Source organism: Artemia sp. Qi Xiang Cuo, chromosome 2 (assembly GCF_049724085.1).
Source record: "Artemia sp. Qi Xiang Cuo chromosome 2, ASM4972408v1, whole genome shotgun sequence".
NCBI lineage: Eukaryota > Metazoa > Arthropoda > Branchiopoda > Anostraca > Artemiidae > Artemia > Artemia sp. Qi Xiang Cuo.
The window spans coordinates 51,678,156-51,704,109 of NC_142795.1; the positions used below are offsets into that span (position 1 = coordinate 51,678,156).

At 35.6% G+C, this 25,954-nt stretch overlaps 1 protein-coding gene across 3 annotated transcripts in view; it reads right to left on the minus strand.

Moving 5' to 3' along the window:
* LOC148955356 (sodium- and chloride-dependent glycine transporter 1-like) overlaps positions 1–25,954 on the minus strand; it is a 100,536-nt gene that overhangs the window by 30,183 nt on the left and 44,399 nt on the right. For all 3 annotated transcript variants that reach the window (XM_089101753.1, XM_089101760.1, XM_089101758.1), the window contains exons 3-7: positions 20,407–20,538; positions 17,513–17,656; positions 7,796–7,952; positions 5,001–5,133; positions 1,571–1,705 (exon numbers count right to left, since the gene is read on the minus strand). In XM_089101753.1, coding sequence (XP_088957879.1) covers positions 1,571–1,705; positions 5,001–5,133; positions 7,796–7,952; positions 17,513–17,656; positions 20,407–20,538 — 701 coding nt within the window. The remainder of the gene's footprint in view (positions 1–1,570; positions 1,706–5,000; positions 5,134–7,795; positions 7,953–17,512; positions 17,657–20,406; positions 20,539–25,954) is intronic.

Below are 25,954 nucleotides of genomic sequence, written 5' to 3' on the forward strand. Positions count from 1 at the left end.
AATGTAAAACAACGCGGATATTTCGCCTTTATAAAAACAAGGCGTCTTAAGCAAAATATAAACTAAAGAAGACCAATATAAAAAACCAAACTAAAACTGAAAACAAATAAAACCACCACCAAAAAATATACAATTGGCGCAAACTAATCCACGTAGGGAAAAGCAGCTATAAGAATTACTTCAGTGAGAACACTAAAGCAACTGATGGGAAAATCAAAATACAAGATAGAAAATAGGGTAGAAGTCCAAAGATTACAATACGAGGTTTTGAAAGGCCATGCAGATATCAAGGGCAGGAGAGATACACCCTCTGTTCCAATGATTTTTTGCTACGTTCACTTATCTGCTGTATGAAGGACGGATTTACTAATTTCGAAGAAAACTAGCATTTAAAAATAATTATTCTAAACCTAAAGCATGTACACTTAAATTAACAAAAATTTTAGCGCTTTATTAAGGATTGCAAATTTGTTGTTATATTACGCAAGTTTAGCTACAATACGGCCCTTTTTAGTTCGGCAAACACTTCGTTTGTCCGGCCTTTTAGTCTTGAAACAGTGATTAGACATTAGTAAAGATGGATATCAGCTTCAACCACGGAAATAGGAGGTAAAATTCAAAGCAAATTTGACAGGGTTTTACAAAACTTGATTTTTTTTTTAATACCCAAGAAATTCATTAGAATGATGCTGATCTGCTTTTACTGATTATGAAAAACTGTTTGATGTAAGTAAAGGGTAACACCCGCCATTGAGAAAAATATAATTTCGTCACTGTAAACAAATATAATATTTCTACAGCTTTAACAGAAACTAAAAAAGAAGGCTGTCTCAGCTACCCCAGATTTCACTACCCCTATGTTTTCAAACAAGTGTCCACTTGATTACATTCCAAATATACAAGTTTACGTGTTCTATTCATTAAACACGTAATGAAGGCGACAAACTGATTTTACCAAACTTCTATAAACGTTAAGAAAATACTTATATTAATTACTTTTTTTCTTTTTTTAAAGGTAAAACAACACTTAAAATGAATTTTTCAATTTATTCTGAGCTTTTGATAAAACATAGATCAGACAACGAGGTGTAAACGGACGTCCGAGAAGGAAATCGTAACCACGCTTATGTGTTTGATACAGTTCTACGTAGCCTCTGAAAAACATAGTGGTCTCAGAATTTACACAATTTCTAATAAAGCTATTTATGGTTAAAATTCATGCAAATGTAAATGAAAATTCGTCATAGTAATAGTCTGAGAAGTGGATAAAGAGAGAACGTATAAATGAAGTAGTACGCAAGGAAAAGCGTTTCTAAGGTCTTAAAATATCTTTAAAAAAGGAAAGTAAGAGCCAATATAAATTTATTTTGAAAATTGTAGAAAATAAACTAAGAGTATTCTAAACGCCATGCCGAAGAACTACCCAAAGGTACAGGATAAATCCAGTCTAATCCTTGAGATTATCTGATTCCTACAAAATTCAAACAAATCTTTAAATTTTCTTTTAAAAAGATGGACAACTAAACTTAATCTGGTTCAACCATATTTGCAGTCAGGAATAAGACCTTACCTTTGCTTCCGTTAGCCTCTCCCACTTGGGTATTAGGTAAAACATGATCCCATCTATGTATCCCGGCAGAGTCGCTGCTCTGATCAACAGTATGAACATGACGACGTATGGAAAGATGGCAGTAAAATACACAGCCTAAAAAAAAATTTAATGAAAACTTACTCCAAAAATGACCTTTACAACGACTATTTATTTCAATAAATCATTATCACATTCATAATTGTTTGGGCGCAGGTATTATATTTATGACTAAGGTTTTTCTACTATAGAATATAAAATAAAAACTTATATACAAATTAAAACATAATTTGAAGTTTCTCTAATATCTTTCAATCTAGAATAAAGAACTAAAATTCACATGAAACCAAAATAGATTATGCATTTTGTCTTGTGGGACTAAGTCAAATTGAAACCTTCAACAATATATAATTGCGAGGTTGGTTCAACTTATATTGATTTTTAAATACGTCAATCTTATTTCTTAAGGCCTAAAGAAAATCTAGTTGAGAATCCACAAAAGTACTTAGTCCATTAGAATACAAAGCACGGCCTTCTCAATATTAGCTATTCTTGTTGGATCTTATTTTCTAATAAGAAACCTAGTAAATCTAGACTTAAAGGCTACAACATTAACTTTTTCATCAGTGTAGCTACTTGAATTATATAATTTGAAATTTAATGTATCAAACAGTCCATGATAATGTACTGCGAATAAAGCCCAAATACGAAGGATTTATTAAGATTAAAGGTGCCAATCAAAAGTTATTCACAGGAGTAAATTCGAATAACTTGGGAAACACTCCCAAAAGCGATCTGATTTTGAAGAAAGGGTTGCGCCATCAAATTATGTATGCACAAGAGCCACTTAAAATTTCAAGAACTTAAATACGTATTTTCGTCACATCGATGCATTATTGGCTTGTTGTTTGTTTTTGTATTTACCGGAAGTGATCTCATAGAGCCAGTGGTTGTAGAATTTAGGGATGGGTATGATTTTGAGAGAAAAGGCGAGTTCTGGTACCTTTTTTGACAGCCAAAATGATCAGAGGAAACGTGGCCTCTTCCCATGCCTCTGCCTTTTCATTATTATAGGTTAAAATTTGGAAAAGAAGTTTTTTAATGAAAAAGGTCGGAACACAAAACAATATACTCCCAGAGGTAGCGTGACTCGTTATGCTATCAAATAGTCTGTGGTAACAAATTGCAAATAAGAAGTGACCGGGCTCCGCATTGATCAAAACTCTTAAAAACGGAATTTTCGTGCCACTAGATGTATGAGTAGGATTAGATTTTTATGTTCGTTTTAAATATATAAGTTTTATCAAGTTTAGTTTTATCAATCAAAAGTTATGCGCCTGAGGAAATTTGCCTTATTTTTTTTAAAAAGGGAGAAACAACCCCCAAAAGTCATAGAACTTTAAAGAAAATCACACTGTCAGATTCAGCGTATCAGAGAACCCTACTATTGAGGTTTCAAGCTCCTATCTGCAAAAATGTGGAATTTTGTATTTTTTGCCAGAAGAAAGATCACGGATGCGTGTTTATTTGTTTTTTATTTCCCCAAAGGTGATCGTATCGATCCAGTAGTCCTAGAATATCGTGAAACGGATCATCCAAACGGAAATTAAAAGTTCTAGTGCCCTTCTTAAATGACCCAAAAAATTGGAGGGCAACTTGGCCCTCTCCCTAGCTCATTTTTTTCCCGAAGTCACTCAATCAAAATTTTGAGATGGCCATTTTGTTCAGCATAGTCCACAATCTAATAAATAAGTCTTTGAGGATGACTTAATCCCCCAGAATTCCCGGAGGAAGGGCTGCAAGTTATGAACTTTGCCCATTGTTTATATGTAGTATTGGTTAATGGGAAGTATACAGACGTTTCATGAGGGATTTTCTTCTGGTGGGGGGGGGGGTCGGAAGGAGGTTACGGGGGAGGATCTTTCCATGGAGGATGTTTCCTTGGGAGAAGCGACATTTCTATGAAGGGGGCGCTGGATTTCCCAGCATTATTTAAAAAACAATCAGAAATTAAATAAAAAAAAAACAAGTTTTTTTCAACTGAAAGTAAGTAGCAACATTAAAACTTAAAACGAACAGAAATTATTAGGTATATGAGGGGGTTCGCCCCCTAGTCAATACCACGCACTTTACGCTAAAGTTTATTTTATTACTTTCAAAAGATCTATCTATTCTAATTAAACGGCCTTTGTGATTCAGGGGTTTGTAATTCGAAAAAAATTCGAACTTTAGCGTAAAGAGGGAGGTATTGATTAGGGGGAAAACTCCCTAACATACGTAATAAAAACATACGAATATAGAAGTTCGTTACGTAAGTTAATTCGTAAGTTACATCAGAACAAAATTTCGAGAAAGCCATTTAGCCAAAACAAGTAAAATTAATTTGCAAATTTCTTTTTAATTATTCATGTAAGGTGAGCCAAAATCAAAGCTGCACTAATTCAAAAACGTTCAGACATTAAATAAAAAAAAACAAGTTTTTTTAACGGAAAGTAAGGAGCGACATTGAAACTTAAAACGAACAGAAATTATTCCGCATATGAAAGGGGCTGTCCCCTCCTCAACGCCTAGCTCTTTACGCTAATGTTTGACTCTGTCATACAACTTTATTTTTTAAAACAATAAAAAACTTTAGCGTAAAGAGCGAGACGTTGAGGAGGGGACAGCCCTTTTCATATATGGAATAATTTCTGTTCGTTTTAAGTTACAATGTCGCTCCTTACTTTCAGTTAAAAAAAAACTTGTTTTTTTAATTTAATTCCTCCAAGGACTCAATGTCTATGAAACATTTCTCTATTTACATAGAAAGATTCATAAACAAAGCTTGGAATATTAGGAGGCTTGTAAGGTAAGGATCTTTGAACTCACAGTAAACTTATTTTATTAGGTGCTTTAAAATAAATATGAGGAGTATCTAATCACTGACTATCCAAAATTTGGGGGAATATATTTGGACTAATCATGAAATAGGTGCTCTTGCAACTTTATAAAATGAATGTTAAGAGTAGGACTCGGAATTCAAAAGAAAATATCCACTGCATAGTAAAATAAAAATCATGCTAGAAGTGCATATAGCAATAAAATATTCAGTTACTAGAAAGTATAAAAAATCATTGCAGCAGAAAGCTAATTGAGGACGACCCAGCAGCGCAAACTGTGTCAGTTGCTTGGCAGTAGTTACCCCGATGGTCACCATTCCTCGGGTTTCTAACAGGGACGTTAATGCACAAAAATGTAGGGGGGAGGGGTTAAATGCATTATTGAAAATATTGGGGGAAAGGCAATAAAATCTAGGGGGAATAATTGCCACAATGCCCTCCCCCACAGTTTTTTAAGCAGCCCTTTCATTTTAAATTTTCAATTCTCCCGTCTAAAAGATTAATACAAAAAGATTGCATTTTCTGAGACTTACCTTTCCGAAACTTTTTACTCCTTTGAGTAGAGCAAAAAAGACCATGATCCATCCAAGAAGCAGACACAGGGCTAACTGCCATCGTATTCCACCAATGTCTTCAATTCCGTCGCTTATTCCCAGAACACTGTGGCTAAAATAAAAACAAAAGTGAAAAGAAATGAACAAACCTAGAGCAAATAGTGAGGATTCTTAAACTTCCCTGATTCTGAAGGTAGCTAAATTTTGAAGAACAAACCGAAGCAGCTACAAATACACGGAATTTACTTTTGACTAGGAGAGGTGGTTAAAATCTGTCCAAGAAAAAGCTCCTTGAAAAATTCCTTCTTCTTAGCAAGAGTCTCTTCATGGAATTTACTAATTCTCCTAGGCAATTTACATTTCGGCATTTACACAATTTTCAGTTAAACTTATTTTTTCTAATAAAAATACAGCCATCCCTGTGACTACTTAGCGAGTACAATATTAAAGTGAACCAAGTCCCGAAGAAGGTAGGAAGGAAGGAAGTCCCATTCTCAGTGAATACATGTATTAGAATTTAGGCAATATAATTCTGCTAGGCATTTCCGTATATGCATCTAATGCAGTAATTTTATGTGTTTTGTAGAGTTTTTTTTATCAGATCTTGGCAATGTTTTCAAGGGCCAACATGAGTTTACCAAGAGAGAGAGGAGCAGCGTTAAAAAAAAGTGGTGGGAGAATTCCTTCCTAAGGCTGTAACAGCGGCATAATATAAATAGTAATATTTTAAGCTCAAGTTCGTTATCTATGATTTTCTAGCTGCGATTCCATTCTGAGGTAATTGAAATTTCACCCAGATGAGGAACTCCCACAATTGCAGGCACCCTCAAATTAAAGAAAATCCTTCCAGAGATATATAATCACTACAGATATACTCATTACAGATATACAGATATATACTCACTTTCCGCAGTGAGTATATCTATATATCTATGGCCTTCAACTCTAAAATACAATGTTTAAACTATAAGCTAATATTAGGAAATTTGCGTAGGTCATACAGAATTTGGAATTCAGAAGAAGCATTTCATGCGAACATAGAATCAATTTTCGCATGTTTCCTGCTTAAGCCAGTAAATAAAATATTACAAATAACTACAGTAAAATTTCGGTTTCTAGGCTAGTTTGCAGCAAAAGGTGTTTTCCAGATATGGAGCCCTGGGTCTAATAGCATGTAAAGTGGGAGGAGGGGGAGGAGGAGGAGTTAAGAGTCCGTTATACCCTGAGACTTTTCAAAGAGGGGAATCAAATAGTTTCCAAGACAAAGAAGGTTTCAAAGAAAATTTACAATTGTTATTTCAATCAATTTCTGGGACATATATTTTAGCCGTTCAATCGGCCTCCTGAACCACTATATTCAAACGGCTTATTCCTTTCTTCAGCCAATAAATTCCACTATACTTAAAGTTTTAGTGAAGCATTTTATTAGAGTAAAAAGAAAGTTGAGTCTAGGGTGGATGATATGTGAATCCACCAGTCATTTTCTTCTGTTCATGATGTATTTCATACGTTTTAAGGTAGATAATTCATTCTTTTATTACTTATACTATATTCCTACAATGAGTCAATTCTTTAAAATGTGTCACTATTTGTTCTCCTGGAGGGGGCCACAAATAAATTGACACGGTCTGAGTGCCAGTTTTGTTTGCCACGCCACCGCCCAGATTACTCAAGCAGTTAGATTCTTGAATTTGCCGATTCTACCTTCAAAATTTATTCTCAAATTTGTAGTTAGAGCTTTTGAAAAATCATTCTTGTTGGCAAAAATGGCAACTGAGTAAGCAATTAAATAATTTTCACCTAGTATCAAAATCAAAGAAATGTTCATGAATTTTGATAGACATAAATAAACTATTTCAGAAGTAATTGGGTCTTAACCCAAAAGCTACCCCTTTCTATTTTAAGAGGAAATCATGTTTCAAGTGAGATCCAACAGAGCAAAGCTCGGTATTAAACTGAACCAACTCAAAAAGACACCTGCTGAAATGTGAGCCCTTTATCTTTTACAAAACAATTTAAGCCCGGTATTAAACTGAACCAACTCAAAAAGACACCTGCTGAAATGTGAGCCCTTTATCTTTTACAAAACAATTTAAGCCCATAGCGTCGATTATTCAATAGAACTTGGTCCAGCAAATAGCTACTTATCCGAGCCTTAACCAATTCATATATGAAGCACACCTAAACATTCTCCGGAGTAACGCAGACTTACACAGGAATCTTGTCCTTTCATACTGAATTCCAACGGCAAAATAAAATGCAGCACATCCCAATATTTCATAACTTCCTGTTTCTCATCAGCTTAAAACCGAAATATAATCTATTTAGTGACGATACCTCGGTAAGCATGGACGTATCCAGAATTTTTTTGGAGGGGAGGGGGGGGGGGGTACGAGTCGTACAAACATTTCGAGGGGGGTGTTCAACTCCTCTACCTCCCCTCCCCCCCCCCCTCGATACGGGCTTGTCGGTAAAGTATTATTTTCTATGTTAATAATATGTTTATATGGGAAGAAAAAAGGTTAGTCTGTCCGACCTACAAGATCCACTTTCGAAAATATGAGCGTTACAATATGCACACTCCACAAGTTACTGAAAACCTTCAGCTTACTGAAGTTTTAACTAATATCTTTAATTTTGTAAGATATTTTGAAAAATGGACAGCACCAAGTCCATGAAGCATGAATATTTTTGCCTTCCCCTCTGATGCAAAAACTGCGTTTAAGCTTGTATGTTTTGATTGTCGAATTGAGAAAATATTATATTTGACTTACTGGAAATATTCATCAGCTGGCATTCTGGATGCACCAGCTGCAGCTTTCAGAGAATCCCACAGTTCAGGTGAGCTCTCGTTTTGAAATAGACAATGACCAGTTGTGTTTAGGAGTCCTCCAAGAACGGTACAATTCTTTCCATCGAATCTGGCACAAGCTGGAACGAAAATTAAATATAGCTGAAACCAATACTTACAAAAAAAAAAACTACGATCAAGAGGTAATTTAAAATATTCACTTTTTATTATATGAGTCGTTCAGGGGCTAATGTGACTAAATTCAGAGAATAAACAATAAGGAGAAGATTTTTTATTTTTGATAGATTTGTTGCTGGTTCTCATGTTAATACCTCTATCATCTGCCTGAAAAGTATTTGCTTTGTCCGCAAGCATGAAGAATGTACTTCAGTTTAGCTCAGAATGAACTTAGTGAGTTTGGCAGACAAAACAAAAATTTTTTATAAGGGATGGTAAAACCCTTTTTCGTAATTTTTGATAAATAATCCTTACTCGGTGGGAATATCCGTCTAAGTCTATATAATTAAGACCTATTCAAATGCCTCTACACTAAATCAGAAAAATATGTATAATGGACTAGATCAGATTGAATTCTGAAATATTTATTCGCAGATCTGAATAGAGACACAGTAATGTGCCCCCGCTCCTCGGGAAAACAGAAATTTGATATAAAGGAATTACGCCGAAAATTTATCCATAAGCCTACATTTTCTGTACTTTTCTTAAAACGACAATGATTTCTGAGATGAAGGAAAAAATACACGGCAGATTTCTTTTGATGATATATCTTTCAATTCTCAGACAACTGTTACCATGGGCTTCAAATAAATTTAATATTCAAACAAAGTAACGCGGATGGATTAATTTGAGAGGCATTTTGACTGCCAAATAAGTTTGACTAGTGTTCGTAAACAAGCATTTTTGCTATGCAAGTCATCCTACCAAAAGCCAGGAAGGGATAGAAACTTCCCACAACCAAAAGAAAAATCTTGGGGAATCGCAGTTACGTATATATAGACCTAAGATGGGTCAGGGGGGGGGGGGGCAGAATATATTTTTGTATGTAAGGGCTTTATACTTAAAATTGGTCACCTCATAACTTTCGCCCTGAATCATTTTGGGGCTTTTTAGAGCCAACATTTGTCTTTTGCCTTAGGAAATCGTCAAAAGTAACAGAAATGTGTGAGATAGGATGAGAAGCTTTTTGAGAAGGGGGGAGGTAATACGTGGTAAAAGGACATCAAGAAGCATTAAAAAGAGTAGCTATATAATGCCAAAAGCATATAAAAAACCACTAAAAAGATCCCAGAGAAAGCCAGATTTTTGGCTAGATTGGAATGAAGAAAAAACTAGAGCAATTATTTCTCAGAGATAATGTCGGCAATTTTGGAACTGTAGTTGAACGCTACCGATCGAAGTTGAACGATCTTATTATAGCTGAGATAGACTTGTATTGATGTCTTTTTTATGTGAAGTTATTTTAAAAACAAAAACTTTTCCCACAAGAGAAGTTTTTCAAAGAAAGTAAAGAGCCACATTAAAACAAAGACAAGCATAAATAAAGTCAAATATTAATTCAAAGTTAAAACAGATATAAAGCCCTATCAATAAATAGATGAAACCCGGAACGAAAAGAAATTACAATAAATATCAAGCGTAAATTAAAACGAACAAAAACTATCACAAACAGGAGCAGGGTTAATGCTTCCTGAGCCTTATGAAGACCAGAATGTCATTTGCGCTTTACTGAAAGCAATTTTTATTTCAAACCGTATATTTTTATTTGACATAAAATCTAGAAAAAAGAGTGAAAATCACCATATTAACCAGATTGATATTCTTTCTGAAAGTCTCAGCAATCTTGGATTTATGGACGTTATAAAAGAGGAAAGGTTTAAAACATATTTTGTTTTCAGTAAAGTTTAACTGACGTTCTGGTCTTTAGAGGGCTTAGGAAGGATTAGCCCTACTCCTGTTTGTGGTAGTTTCTGTTCATTTTAAGCTATACTTGATTATTTACTGTAATTTGTTCTTTGTGGTTTCCATTTATTTACTGATAGAGGGTTATGTCCGTCTTAAGCCTGACTTATTATTTAACTTTATTTATGCTCATCGTTGGTTTAATGTAGGTATTTACTTTTCTTTGAAAAACTGGTTTAGTGGGAAAAGGTCTTTTAATTAATTTCGGTTCGTTATAATTGACAGTGCTTTTATTGGATAACAAAAGGAACATTTGTAAGGCTTTTTTAGGTAATTCTCCTTATTAATAAAATATTTCTAGCTTTCTTTTTGTAGTTTGGATAAAAATTTTGCAACATATTTCTATAATAGCTGTTCAATATAACATTTGATGGAAGGTTATGGAGTTAATATTATTCAAGGAAATGGATTAAAAAACTGTATTATTTTTTAACTTCAATCGGGCTGAAGCCGTTCTGACTCCCATAATGTTATAACCTTGAAAATAGACAAATATGAATTGACTATTTTATTAGAAGAATCTTAGTGGGCTATATTCTAGTTTAATTTAACCGAATATTGATCAATAATTTTACTATAAGAATCATATTGTATTGTATATGGTTTAGCTGCTTGCATCTTTAAATAAATGAATTTTGAGCTCATTTACTAAGAAAAGTTCTGATTTGTTGTCTAGAAAAAAATAGGACGTCAAAAATCAATGTAACAATATTTGTTTCTAATTAAGGTTCCCTTTGTTTTGAAACTCTAGTTGAAGTATCTTTAGGGTCTGAAATTTTAATCAGATCAACATAAAAATTACGTTTCAGGCTAAGAATCAACACAATGAATTTTTTTCTAAAGCGTTTTTTTTTTGTCATTGATGAGCTCCCATTGAAAAATGAGAATCCACTTGATCTCCTGGTCCAATATTCCCACAATTTTTCAGCTGGGTCCCTTAAGCGGTTAGTTTTAACCCTTTAGCCAAACTTGAGATATTGTAGATATGCTTTTTTGACATCCTGGATGCACATAGCGTTTTATGATTCAGCTCAATATCCCCCTCGACTCTTCTGGATGTTTTTAACTTATACCCTTAGCGGCTCCTGAGTTGTTGAACGCCCACCATTTTGACAACCATGATGTATGTTTTTTGATTTAGTGTAAATTAGTTGGAATATCAATTCGAGTATTTGGAATATAAATTTGAGAAGGCTTTTCCGGGTGTCTCATTTCTTTGATATTTGGCCATTTATGTGTCAACGAGAGCGGTCCAGGGGGAGCTTTTGGGACTACGGCTATTCGTGAGAAACGGTTCGTTCCCAGGCCGGTCGAACAGCCAATCGCGGGGACTTCCGATTCTAGTGAGTTGGGGCCAAGTGTATACTTTGAAAGTCAGTCCATCTTTCGCCTTCGTCTTAGTTGTTTGTCCTACTGCTACCTTATTTTCTCTATATGTGTATTCTCACGTTATTAAATAAAGACCATATACCGACGTTTATTGACTATCTTTGAGAAATGAAAAAAAGTAGACAGAGGTTTACATTAGTACAATATTTCCCTCGACATTCCCTGACAATTTCCACTTAGTGCCCTTACCACTTCCAGAAATATTTCAAATGCACCTTTCTTATAACCCTGATTCACATAGTGTCTTTTTATATTGTTCAGCACCCCCTCACTATTCCCCTGCAAGTTTCAACTAGATACCGTAAAATTCCTAATATATTCGTTTTTGACAATCTTAATACGCACAGTGCCTTATGATTTAGTTTAGTTTCCCTGAAAGGTTCAACTTATAACCCTTAGCCATTCCAAAGATACTGGAAATGTGCCTTTCTTACAAACTTGATGCGAATAGTGTCTTTTAATTTTGTTCAACACCCACCTCACCATTTGCTCAAAGTTTCAGATTAAAACCCTTAAAAGTTTCTAATATATTGCAGATGTCCTTTTGACATCCTGGATACATACACACAGTGTCTTTTGACATATTTCAACATTCCCCCTCAATATATAATGGAAGTTTCAACTTATCCCCTTAGCTGTTTCTGAAGCTTTGCAGATACGTCCAATTAACCACCTGGATTCAAATAGTGTCTTTTTATTCAGTTCAATACCCCCCCCCCAAGATTCCCTGAATTTTTACTCAATACCATAAGTTGTTCCTGAGATATGTTGAGGGGAATGAAGTGTCTTCGATTTAGTTGTCTAGGTCTCTAGCGTTTTTTTTAATCCCCCTCAGTATGTCCTTAAAGTTTCAGCTTAATACTCTTAATCATCCTTGGATATTGCAGATATATCTTTTTGACAACCTAGATGCACAAAATGTCTTTTGGTTGATCCTGCATCCACACCAACAGGTCTTGAAAGTTTCAACCTAATACTCTCAGCCGGTCCTAAGATATTGCTCATATGCCCGTCTGACAATCTCCATGCCCTTAGTGTGTTTTAATTTAGTTCAACATCCCCCTTAACATTCCTTGAAAGTTTCACCTCAATACCCTTACCCTTTTTGAAGACCCAGAGTCAAACATGCCCCCTTTCCCAATAACCAATCCTACATATGAATAATGGGCAACTCGCATGACGTACAACCCTTACTTCAAGGGCAGTGGGAGTCATATTCCTGGATGCACAGTTATTGGACCTTCCGAATATTTTGAACAAAATGGCTATCTCAAAATATAGATTGGGATATTTCAAGGGAGGGCAGCTAAAAACGGCTTGGGAGGAGGACTGGTTGCCTTCCAAACACTTTTCAGTCTTAAAAAGGGAAGTATAGCTCCATTGCCGATCGAATGAGCCCCCTCCAAAGTTTCCCCTTTCATGAACCCCTTTCATAAGAATTAACCTGGGGGGGATAAATGTATTGAAGTAATATCGCTCTTTGCCTAGGCAGCGCCATTGCACTGCCTATGATTATGCAAGGACGGCCATTTCACGGTCGAGATATTTTTCAGCGTGAAATTTCACTGATTGAAACTTTCAATTGGCCTCCAAAAATATGTGATTTCACACCATTAGTTTTTTAGCGTTTTTATATGATGAATACAAAGAAGGCGAGAGCAACGCCTCATCTAAATATTTTTCAGTTACAATTGTGAAGTAAATTTGGTAATATGCCAAAAGTCGTATAAAATATCGAAATATGAATCGATAGTTGCTGACGCAGTGATGGTCGACATCTGAGTCATATTTTACCCAAGCGGCAAACGTGACATATCATATTTTCTACAACCAAACTCAGCTTCGAAAAATTCTGCATAGTCTCGTTTTATCACAGACGCATTTCCATCTTTCTCTCTCTTTTTTCTTTTGTTGTGCTTCTTAGAGTTTGAAATTTCTATAGAATATATTCTCTATATTTCTTCTCGTTAGCGTATCAGTAGTGATATTACTAATTGATTACCTAACTAATACATTGTAGTAATTAGCAAATGGGCTTTTCAAGTGTTGATGCTTTTCACTAATCAATCCATGCAATCCAATCAAATGAACGGATTTATTCATTGAAACATTTTTGTTTGGCATGAAGTTGGAATAGGCACTTGGCACAACAACAATGCTGGACCAAAACTTGACAGCGGTCAGTAAAGGAATGTGCAACACGAAATATCGATTCTTAAAAAAAAGAGGAGATCTATTTTAAGCTTTGATTCGATGCTTTTAAAAATATTTGTAGTGCAAAGTTTGTTGATAAATAAAACGCGGCATTCATACAGCACTTACACTTTAATAAAAGCTAAATATTATGCGGGTCAGTAATAGAGCCCTGATATTGATGGAATACTCTTGCGACAGATCGACTGTGACGGTTGCCACAGGTCCATCCAAAGAAGTTGCGAGACATTAATCGTCGTAAATTCAGATAAGTCGAGCACCGCTTTGCATTTAGCACATTTTATCAAATGGAAAAGTCTGATTTCCCATATCTTATTAAATCCTTAACTTAATCAACTTTTGTTTTCAGAATATACAATATCTTACTTTTCTTCCATTCAGAAATGGTTGGAAGTTGCCGTTTTTAACATTAATACTGTTTTGATATATCTTGGATACCTAAAAATCTTCCTCTTCTCAAGAACTGTAAGAAAAACCTCGTTACAAATAGTAGAAAAACTAAAAACATATGGTTTAGTTTATTCCGAACTCGCTATAAAATTCATGTGGTGCGGCGCAACACATATTGAATTACGGCAACCGAGATACACTCCTACCCAACCTTCTTGTTTCTTATGGACGAACTTTTGGAGACCTAAGGGCAATACCGAGCTTCCTCGACCCAACTCAATTCAGAGCTTCATTCATTTGCTTCATTCCAGAGTCCAGGGTTTTTGTATACCTCGTTATTTCATATGGAGTCTCTCAAGCGAGCCCCCTACACCATCCTAAGGCAATTCCCAGAGAAAACATCTAGTATATCTTCCTCAAGTCCTAGAAGTGCCGATGATCCACAGCCATGCATAAAAACTGTCATTACCATGGCTTCTAGTCAATCTTCAAAACCAAATCTGCAAGTCTAGTCAAAGCTGCAACAAATATGTCCTTCCCTTTAAAATAGGACCCAATTCTTGGGTCCTATTTGACACTGACTGCAGTATCATGATCTTAGTCCGAAGATTTATCTTTTCACTACTCAAGATTTTTTTTTTCGCTGCAAAAAACATTCGGGGCCTTGGCTATTCCTACTTCTTACATCTTCATTACATGTGCCTTCCTTACTAATAATACCAAGTAAGTAAGTGAAGGTGTCCCCTCGGTCAATTAAGCCAAAACTTAAATCTTCATTCGTTCCTGACAAGTCGCAACTGCCCAGCGTTGCTTGCGAATTTTTATAATGGCTAATTAAACGCTTTTGGTATCAAACCTCTAGTTTTTTAGTGCTTCTTAATAGCTCTATCATGAGACATCCAACTAAACAAATCTCCCTCAACCACTCTGCACCTCCTCCTCCGCTTTCCTGCTGTTTCCAGTCGCAAAACAAAATATTTACCTATATCAAAAAGAAACTCCATCCGAGATCGAACCTGAGTTCTGCTGCCAATAAGTAGACGTGATAACCACTACGCTATAAAATGTGTAAACTCAAATCTGCACACTTTCCAGGGGATAAAGAGATATTTAGTTGTAAGACAAAATGTGGGGTTTAGCAAGTTTCCTTCATAGCTGTCTAGACAGTTGAGTCCTAGAACAGCCCGCACAAATAAATTATCCCATATGATTTAAGCATAAATTAACAAATATACAAAGACAGCAGTTGCTATCTAAATCTTTCTTTAGATAGTGTCACTGCCTCCTTTAAGATGCGGGGTTTCAGCCGCTATGCGACAATAGTTGAACTATACTCGGCTCAACATCTTTATCCTGTAGATATATTTCTGAAAAAACGTATCTTTTAGCAGCTTATCAAAGGTTCCAGCCAAATACTTTTTAAGATAAAAAAAAGAAGAAATACCACCAAAATCCTTAACAAATCTTTTCATTGTCATCAGCAGCCACTTTTAAGCCATAAAAATTCTGATTGCGGTCGTAAACCTTAGTTTAGAAAATAACAACAAATACAGTTGCCCAGGAAATACTGTGGGATTCCATGTTTTTGTCTTAGCTAGACTAAACCCCCTACCCGTGTGTCGTAGATGGCATACGACTGGACAACATATATATAACGTATATATTAGACATTAACCATAGGACTATAAATAACGCATTCCCGTAACAGAAAAATTAAGGTTTAAACCTAGTTAACACTAGTATTTTTTTTATACATCAAATTATTCGTCACAGCAATAGAGAAAAGTGTTGTTTTCTTTTTAATCGATTATATGGTTTCCTATAACTTTACGGTAGGCACTTCTATTTCTCAGCTTTAAAATGAAAAAGAGGTGAGAATTTTTATTATAAATCTCAGAATGACTTATTTTTACTATATTCCTTACTTTAACGGAAGTAGTATTGATAGATAGAGTTGGTGCTGAACTGTGGTTTTAAAACCACAATTAGCAACATAAAACCAAAATATGTAATAAGTATCAAATAAGAGAAAATTTAGGATTTGATAATATTAGCATTGCCAGCAAGGATAAGGGAATGTTTATACAAGGACTTAAAGAAACCTAATTATAAAAGATTTTCATAAATACATTTTAGTATATGTTAGATATATTTAGATATTTACTTGTACTTGCTGCAGGACCAGGCATTTTTGGCGTTACCGGGTATCTGAAATTCAGACGTTTCGTGGGGATTGTTTAGCCGCAAGCTCCCCAGGATCGCGGGAGATGAGCTCGCAGAGTCACACCACTGACCCCCTCCTCTCCAAACCAAAGTATTGGTGATACTATAACTCGAACTATACTTGTATTATGATAAGAAATGAGATCAGGTGTGGCTACTGTTTATTCGACCACGAACAGAAGACATAACCCAACGGAAGCATTTGGTCCAACAGCATCTTTTTTATTTTCAGATGAAGTGTTCTTTTAAGGTAGTTTTTTTGTTTTTGATCTTCGAAGAAAACAAAGAACCATAATATATGGTATGATCAAAAGCTTACAGACTGAGCTGGACTTGGTATTTTCTCTGGTATTTTCAAGCTGGACTTGGCTGCATTTGATATCAGTATCTCGCACCGTGGTATTTCATCATACATATCGGTGCATTAATCATCTTTTTATTGGATGAACAAATGCCAATTGTTTAGTGAAACACTGGCAATGAAATCTGAGCTCTATTGCAACAGCTACAGTAAAACTGTTTGGTTGTTGTTGGCAATAATATTTTAAGTGCAGAGGCTGCTTAAGAGACGTCGTTGTTCACCTTGTTTACACAGGAAATGCTCGCTTATCCTTATTTATAGCCCTTGTCTAAGCCCCTTTTTATACCAACAACATCTAAGCACTATTAGATATTTTACTTTGTTTGAAAAGAAAACAAATTTTTAAGCCCGACATTCTGGCACCAATTTTTAATTCATTCCTGTCCATTCCTCTTTACATAGCCAATTTTTGGCATGCAATCCAGTTTTTGAAAAAAAGCCTGGTTTCAATCTCATTATATCTTTTTTAAAATCAGTTTTAAATTGCACGAAGCTTAGATTTGTTTTCCCAAACATTTCGAGGGTCAGTTGGTTATTAAGAATATTTCAGTGGATTGAAAAAACAGTGAACCGAGTTATTGAACTGAGAGTAACAAAATGATGACAGTAATTTAAAAGGATTATTAGCAATTAATCGATTCTATAGTCAATAACTTACAATAATAACTGAAATACTATCATAAAATGCTTCAAATTTGAATAGGCACAATACATGACTAAGCAAAACGAAGGGCATTCTTCCAGCCACCTACAAAATAGGTCGTTGGGGGACCTCATACACACAAAGAGCATTTTAGGAAAAACAAGTCACAGAATTTAAAATTTAAAAACTGTTCTTTTTAAGTTTCAGGCTCCGAAGAAAAATACTCTGCCCCAGCCTCTCCTCCCTAAAAAAAAGTTGTATTGTGCACCCACGATTAATAATACAAAAGAGTATATGCGCAGAATTACAAATATGCACTCTTATGAAAGTTAGCCTATGCGTTTTTTTGGTCTATTGTTAATGAAGTAATGCAGACGATGCTATACCTAGCCTCATCATCGAAAAAGAAGAAATTAAAGTTGAATAAGATTTTCGAATATTACGTCAATGTGAGGGTAATTTTTTGCTAGCTAAGTAAAAAGTTAGAGGTCGATTTTTACCTGGAGTATTCCAATCATTTTCACAATGTGACCATGGCAATTCATTCGTGAAAGAGGCAAACAAGTAGTAAAATGACCAAGCGACGATAACATTGTAGTAGATTGCCACCAAAAACGATATTGAAAACATGGCATACCCGATACCTAAAATATAGATGAAATTTTCAGGTCTGGTAAAGTAATGTAGCAATTTTTCCCAGACAGGAAGCCTAGATAACTACTTTTGTAGCTTTTGAAAAAACAACTCGACCCCAATTTGCTCTAATGAATCTCTCTGCCTCCTTAAGTTCCTTAGTGAATTTGCCGTCCCCCTTCCCATTCTTTAAGGATTTATAGTTCCTTTGTCCGTCCTCATCTTGAGTATGCTTCTCCAGTTTGGCACCCTGGCATCTCTTGGGAAGAGTCAGATAAAATTGAGTCAATAAAAGAAAAGCCCTCCCAATAATTCTCGAATAAGGTAATGAAAGCAATTTCGTGCCTCTGCTTTTCGAGAAATGCAAGGAAAAATCCTCGTACGGAAAATATTTTACCCAAAAGACAGTCCCCACTTAAATTCCCCTCCTCGAGCTATTTCTCAGCCTGTTCCTACCTTGTCCCCCGTTTGCTGCTTTACCTCCAGATATAAAAAAAAACTTTCGTCCTTATATTTCCAGAAAAACTAGCAAAGCATCCCGCTGGTTTCTCTCTCAGTTTAATATTTTGTATTTTTTTTGCCCGCTTAAAACTATTAAAATAATAGTTGAAGTTCTAAATTCTGAAAATATGAAACTTTCCACAAAACCATCATGCCTATGTTATATATGCCATCATTATGTCTACATTCAACAAGCCTATACTTCAGTTTCTTTGGGAATGATCCCAAAACGATCCCTGTAAAAGTTAGGGTGACAAAAACAGGCAAATACTAAGAAGTTTATTTGCGAAGGAAGGAAAATTAGGAAAACCGAAAAGACAAGGGAGTTATACGAAAAATATAGAAAGTTATAGTGAAAATTACAATCTTGAGACTTCAGGAGGCATGCGTCCGCAGACACCAGCCCTGCCCCCTCCCACCCTGCGTCTGGACCTTGGAAGTAGAAAATTCACTCGTACGAACTACCTTTACAGGAGTCCCTCAAAAAGCTCAATATGGCGGTCAGTTGCAAGGTGAACTATTCTCCCAGCAGAAGTAATTCTCATAACGCCTTGTTCAGACGCCTTTAGTACAAGTTTCAATTATTTTGTACATAGTAAAACAAACAGTAATTGAGGCTACATGCAAGCAGGACAAGAAAAAGAGAATGTTAAACACAGGAGAGATCCCTTCAAAATATGGATTTCGCAAGCCTTGTCCCTCCTTCTCCTCCTTGAGCTAAGAGCCAAAATAGCGCATTGGTATATCTCCTGGAGACCGTCTCTTCCCCTCGGTTCCAAGGATAAACCTAATCAACTTACTAACCTCACTACAGATTAAAGGAGCATCAGCAGGCCTCAGCATTGAGCATTTCATCAGATTCGAGGTTAACAAAACAAGTTTAACTTTAATGTATCGAACAAACAAAATTAAAGGGATAGCGCAAGAAATTACAAAAAAATACTATTAATCTCAATTAAAGTTTTTGTTAATGAACTAAAATACAGTCACACCATTAATAGTGCATTTACTCTCAGGTTTAAATTAACATTCCTCGATTCCCGCCTGAGACAGTTTTAGCTGATTAGAGAACTTCTGTTGAAGGAATTGAGAATTGTCTTCAAATTATTTCCCCTTTCAGTCTATTTCTAGCAGACAGCCACTACAGCAGTTAGATAGGCACGTACTGACATAAAAAACTTGAATAATAAACTTGAAAAGCATAGCTGTTGAAAGCCTTTTTTGGACCAATATATAAACAAATGTTACTTGGGTTACCAAGTAATCAATTTAACTAAATTAGTTCGGCAATTATTTTTGTTGCTCTATTTCTTAGTTTCTTCATTTTTTCCCTATTTTATAGCATTTATAGTGAATATTATAAAAATCCAAATATTTAGCTGAGTTAGCACAGCCAATCAATTAGTAAATGGCTTAACTTAATGGAATGTAGAGGGCCAGAAACATATAATTTATAGTTTATTCTTAGTGATGTCTCAACTCCTAACATAATTCTCAACTTCTAATGTCATTTCTCCGCTCGTTACATGCTAGACCAAACATAGTCGTGCACATAGTTTTTTGTAAGTCTTTAGAATTAATAAAGGGTGCAAATGAAAAAAAAAGCTTACGGGTACCGCAAGCTATCTACTTATAGCTCATAATAAGTCTAGAAGTTTTTTTCTGATTACACTGGCTCTGAACTTCTGCAAACATGCAAGTACGCACAAGGCGCCCTATTTCGAGGAGGGAGTCAAAATGTATGGGGGGGGGGGAGTTAATCATAACTTTAAGAATAGCAAATTAAAAGAAAATATTGGGAAATATGGGAAAAAATCTAACATATGGGAAAAGATGGGGAAAACCTAAACATTTCGGAGCGAAACTTCCCCCTTACCTCCCTGCAACATTTACAACATTCGTTGCTACATTTGAAATAGTTTTATTCGTCATCCACTTAAAGCAGTGATATACTTACCGCAATGACTAAAAATTTGAGAAGATATGTTTCAATTAGCATAGAAAAAGAACAGCAAAGATACAATAAAATATATTATAGTAGTGTTTTCTTTTCCAAAGCATAATTTGATTAGAATAAAAAATTGGAAGATCTTCTAGGCTCTACAGAAAAGCGGATCTCGGCCAAAAAATATTGGCTATTTTATCTAGTTTTATTGCTCTCTTTCAGGTTCGAGACAAAAGGAAAATTGTCTTCCTCGATCGTATTTGCGATCTTTTTAAAAGAAATTTTTTATTTTCTAAGAGTATTTTAGTTTCTCACCTTGGAAGAGAGGGCAAATTTTCCATATTGTAATAGGTCCTTCACTGGCATATTGTCCAAAAGCAAGCTCCATGAAAAATAAGGGTAATCCGGCTAGTAGATACATGATAATGTACGGAATCAAAAAAGCACCTGAAACAACAATTCAAAGATACTTTGAAACCTCTGAATATTAAAATAAACCTCAAACACAGTGTCGTCTCAGGTTTAAACCATCTTAAAGTGCCAAGGATAGTGAAAATGAGATTAGACTGCTTGTATCGATCCAGTGGAAACTTACACAATCATAAATCATTAAAAATAGAAAAACAGGAATACGTTCATATAAAAGACTTGCCGTTAGCAAGTTTCTAGTGTTAGTAGACACGAATAAAAAACAAGGGCCCAAAAATGGCAAAAAATAAGCTAAAAAATATGGAACCATACGACTTTAAAACGTTTAGCCTCTGTATGAAGGTGTAGTTGTCTTTGGTACGAGCCTCGTACTTGTAGCCCGAGTAAACAAAACAAAAGAAAAAAAGAAGCAGCTACCAGAGCCACCGTTTAGAAATATCCGTTATTTCAGGAATTAACTAAAAAAACTTTCTGAAACCGAAGTTTCTTAAAGAAAAGTAAAGGCCATATTAAACTTGAAAGCAGAAGAAACAGAAACCTAAAATAAGCCAAACTAAAAACGATTAGAAATTGCTATTAAAAAATAAATGAAACCCAAAATGAACAGAAATTAAATAAACAATCATGGCAAGCTTGAAACGAACAAAAATCACTTCAAACAAGAGTTTGAGATTTACCTTCTTCTCTCACTGTAAAAGTCTAGAACCTACTGCGTCATTGGCGCTATACTGAAAACTATATGTGACTTGAATAGTCTTGGAAAGCACAAATAAAATCAAACTGTATGTTTGATATAATGTTATTAATCGTTAAAAGATCATCAGTTCAAGATTTTATTTCACTTTAATTTCATTTTCATTTTCAATGCTGTAAAAACTGGAAAAGAAAATATTTGTAATGTAATTCGTTTTTCACTGAAGCACCAATGATGCAGCAGGCTTTAGACTTTCGCAGTTAGGGAAGGGGGCTGTATTCAACTCTTGTTTGTAGTGAAGCTATATTTGTCTTGAACAGTCTCGGAAAGAACTAATAAAATTAAACTGAATATTTCATATATAATGATATAAATTGCGGAAAGCTCATCAATTGAAAATTAAATTTTACGGTAATTTTTATGTTTATTTTCAATGTTGTAATAAGTACAAAATAAAGTATCTGTAATAAAATTCGTTTTCAGTAAAGCGCCAATGATGCAGTAGGTGTTAGACTTTTGCAGTATGAGAATGAGGCAAAACCCAAACTCTTGTTTGTGGTGATGTTTTTTGCAAATTCAATTTAAGTTTCACTCGAAGATGGTGGGAGCAGTGAAGGTGTTAAAAATAGAATAGCCAAGGCTCAGGGTGTTTTTTCACAGTTAAAAAAAGTCTGGAAGAATAGGAAGATAATTCTGCAAACCAAGATTAGAATATTAGAAGCTACAGTGATGACAGTGGTCAAATATGGCTCTGAAGCATGGACGATCCGAAAAGCGGACGAAGATTTGCTAGATGTTTTCCAGAGAAATTGCTTAAGGAGTGTTCTGGGTACCCGGCTGACTGACCTTATTTCAAACAATAGGCTATACGAAAAATGTGGTTGAATGCCGCTCTCTAGGGCTATAATGAAAGAAAGGTTGAGGTGGCTAGGGCACGTTGGGCGGATGAAGGATGACAGATTGCCGAAGATTTTTCTTTTCGGCCAACCATCTAGAGTTAAACTGAAAGCAGGTCGTCCCCGTCTGGGGTGGGAGAACTTCACAAAGAAAGATTTAAAGGAAATGGGAACTTCGTGGGCGGGTGTAAAAAGGGAGGCTTTGAATACATTGGAGAGGAGGAGGATCGTGCGTAGCTGTGTTGGCCTCAGGCGGCTTGGTGCTGCGGTGAGTTGTTAGTAGTAGTAGAAGTAGTAGTAGTTATTGTATGTTTGTTTGCTATGATTGTTTATTTAATTTCTGTTCGTTTTGGGTTTCATTTATACTTCAATAGCAAAATATTGTTGTTCACTCCACGTTTGATTTGAATGTTCAATCTAAGATTTACTCGTTTGAGATTTATTTCTATTCATTTTATTAGTACCTGTTGTCTTCGACTGAATTTGGAAAATTTGTTTGAGAGGGTGATTTTGTGGCTTGATGCTAATTATCTTACTCTGAATTTTTCTAAGTCCAGTTTTTTTTTTCGCGTGTTTCTCAGGTTTATCCCCACTTATCAAAAATTCACAAGCCTAATGGGATAATTTATAGATCAAAAGACTGATAGGTTCATTTTTGGGCATTCTTGTTGATGAAAACCTATCTTTCAAACGTTACATTGGTTTTATTAAAATGAAGATATGCAAGAGTCTCGGTATTTTAAGGAAACTTAAACATACTTTTCCTGGATCAATTTTGAAAATCCTTTTTCGCCGCTTGATCCTATCTTACGTTTCATACTGTCCAATTGCGTGGATGTCAACTTTCCCTTCACTGTTAAAACCACTTCTATTTTTTCTATAGTTTTCATTTTATCTATATTTTCTTTTCTTCTCCTTCATATGTGAGTAAGTGATCATTTTAAATTTTCTTTTGTTTTTCATCTCTGAGTAAGCAATTCATATGTCTTCCCCCTTTGTACAGGCCAATGAGCCTTTGGGGGAGTAATAACATGTAATATTGTATGTGTATCTAATGAAGAATAAAACTTATCTTATCTTATCTTATTTTTGCTATGATTGTTTATTTAATATATGTTCGTTTTGGGTTTCATTTATTCTTTAACAGTAAATTCTGGTCGTTTTGAGTTTGAGTTATTGTAAGTTTCTGTTTCTTCTGATCTTAAGTTTAATATGGCCTTTACTTTTCTTTAAAGAACTTATTTTTCTTAAAGTTCCTTTTAATTAATTTCTGTTCGTTTTTTATTGCCAAACTTTCAAAATTTTCAAAATATGTTTGTTTTTATTCCAAAATAAATTAATGGTCTTTGCAAGAACTAATAAAATTATACTGAATATTCGATATATAATGACATTAATGGCCGAAAGCTCAATAGCTCAAGACTTTGTTTCACTCAGGGCCGGATTTAAAGCTTTGACACTTCTAGGCCCAAGCTTTTTTGTCGCAATGTTTCTGCAAAATTTTCGGGGGAATCCCAAGAACGTCGGGAACAGTGAAAGCCACAGAACCTAGTGGGCCTATTGGTGAATCCTGGTCAGGTCACAAAAGAAAATATTTGTAACAACATTCATTTTAGTAAAGCGTCAGTAGGCCTTATGCTTTTAACGTTAGGGAAACGGGCAGTAGTCAAACTCTTGGTTTCTAGTAAAGAATATAGGTGTCTTGAAAAGTTTTGAAAAGAGCTAATAAATTGAATTCCCGTAAATTTCGGAAGAGAATAGAATAAAATTTCGGAAGAGAATAAACTTATAAATAAGTTTTTTTTTTTGGGGGGAGGGGGTTCGGCCACGGCGGGAGGGCCAGGGGTCAGTTCCCATGATTTTTGGAACAAATTGCTAATATTGGTTTGTTGGGTTTTTTGGGAAGAGGGGTGTCAGGCCATGGAGGGAGTCAGCTCCCATAATTTTTAGAATAAAATATTGTTAATAAATTGTTTTTTGTTGTTGTTTTTTTTTGGGAGGGGGATCGGGCCATGCAGAGAATTCCAGGGGTCAACTCCCTTAAGTTTTGGAATAAAATAGCGTTCATAAGGTTTTTTGAGTGGGGGTGGGGGTTGTATTTATCTGATCTTTCAACTATTTTCAAAACCGTTGCATAAGAACCTTATACGCCCCCAGGAAATAACATACAACACTTGCCCCCGAGCTCTGGGGGATTGTGTTGACCCTGGAGTTTTTTTATCCGATCTTTTGACTTATTATAACAAAATGGCTATCTTCCAAATTCAATAGGATGGATTTGAGGTAAAAGGGGCAAAGGGCTAGTTGCCCTTCGGTCCCTTTTGACTCTTAAAAAGGGAACTAGAACTTTCAATTTCCAATAAAATGAGCCCCCGATGAAGTTTATACGATCATCCCTTCCACCAAACACTTATATGCCTCGAGGCATGATTTACAACACTTGCCCCCGGATTCAGGGGGCTGTGTAAAGCTCTGAGTTTTTGTTATATGATCTTTGGTCTATTTTGGAAAAAATGAAAATATCAAAAATTCGATCAGACGCATTTGAGGAAAATAAGGTTTCTAGGGGGGGGAGATAGTTGCCAGTAGATTACTTATGACTCTCAAAAAGGGAACTAGAACTTTCGATTTCCAGTCATTTAAGTCCCCTCTGAAGGTTACCTTTTCCATAAAACCCATATATGCCCCCGGGCATAAGTTACAACCCGTCCCTTGGGCTGTGAGGGGGGTGGGTATGTTGACCCCGAAGTTTTTTTTATCTGAACGTTGGACTATTTCAAACGAAATGGCTATCTCAAAATTTTGATTAAATGCGCATGGGGAGAAGAGGGTATGTGTGAGGGAGGGGAGTAAAGGCCCCCCGGTCACTTTTGACTCTTAAAACGGTAGCTAGAACTTTCAATTTCTAATCAAATAATCCACCTCTGGAGTTTATACGACCACTCCTCACACAAAAACTTTATATGTCCCCGTTGCATAGCTCAAGACTTGCCCCGGGGCTCTGAGGGTTAGTGTCATTCCTGGCATTTTTATTATTCAATATCTAAACTGTTTTCAACAAAATGGCTATCTCAAAATTTTGATCGGATACATTTGGGGAAAAACCCTGGAGTCAACCCTAGAGTTTTTAATATCTGATCTTTGAACTGTTTTAAAAATTTTATCCGATGCATTTGGAAAAAAAAGCGTGGGGGGCTATATGTTCTCCGAACACTTTTGGCTCCTATAAAGAGCACTATAACTTCTGATTTCTGATCGAATGAGCCCCCTCGGAAGTTTATACGACAATTCCTTCCATATGAAGTGCCTCTGGGGTAAAATCAATATTGGAGCCTTATGGCCGTGGGGTTGAGGGGTGGCTATTTGCCATCGGATCACTTTTGACTCTTAAAAAGGGAACTAGAAATTTCAATTTCCAATCATTTGAGTCCTCTTCGAAGTTTATGCGACCGCCTCTTCCATAAAAACCTTATATGCCCCCGTGCAATAGTTACAACCCTTCCCCTCGGTTTCGGGGGGGAGGGTATGTTGACCCCGATGTTTGTGTCATCTGATCGTTGGACGTTTCAAACAAAATGGCTATGTCAAAATTTTGATCGGATAGGCTACATTTGGGGAAAAGAGGATGTGGGGAGGGGTATATGCCCACCGATCACTTTTGATGACTCTTAAAAAGGTAACTAGAGCTTTCAATTTCCAATCAAATGAGCCACCTCTGATGTTTAAACGAGCACCCCTTACATAAAACCTTATGTGCCCCTGGGGCATAACTTACAACGTTTCCCCCCGGACTCTAAGGGGTTTTGTTGACCCCTGGGTTTTTGTTATTTGATCTTTAAACTAT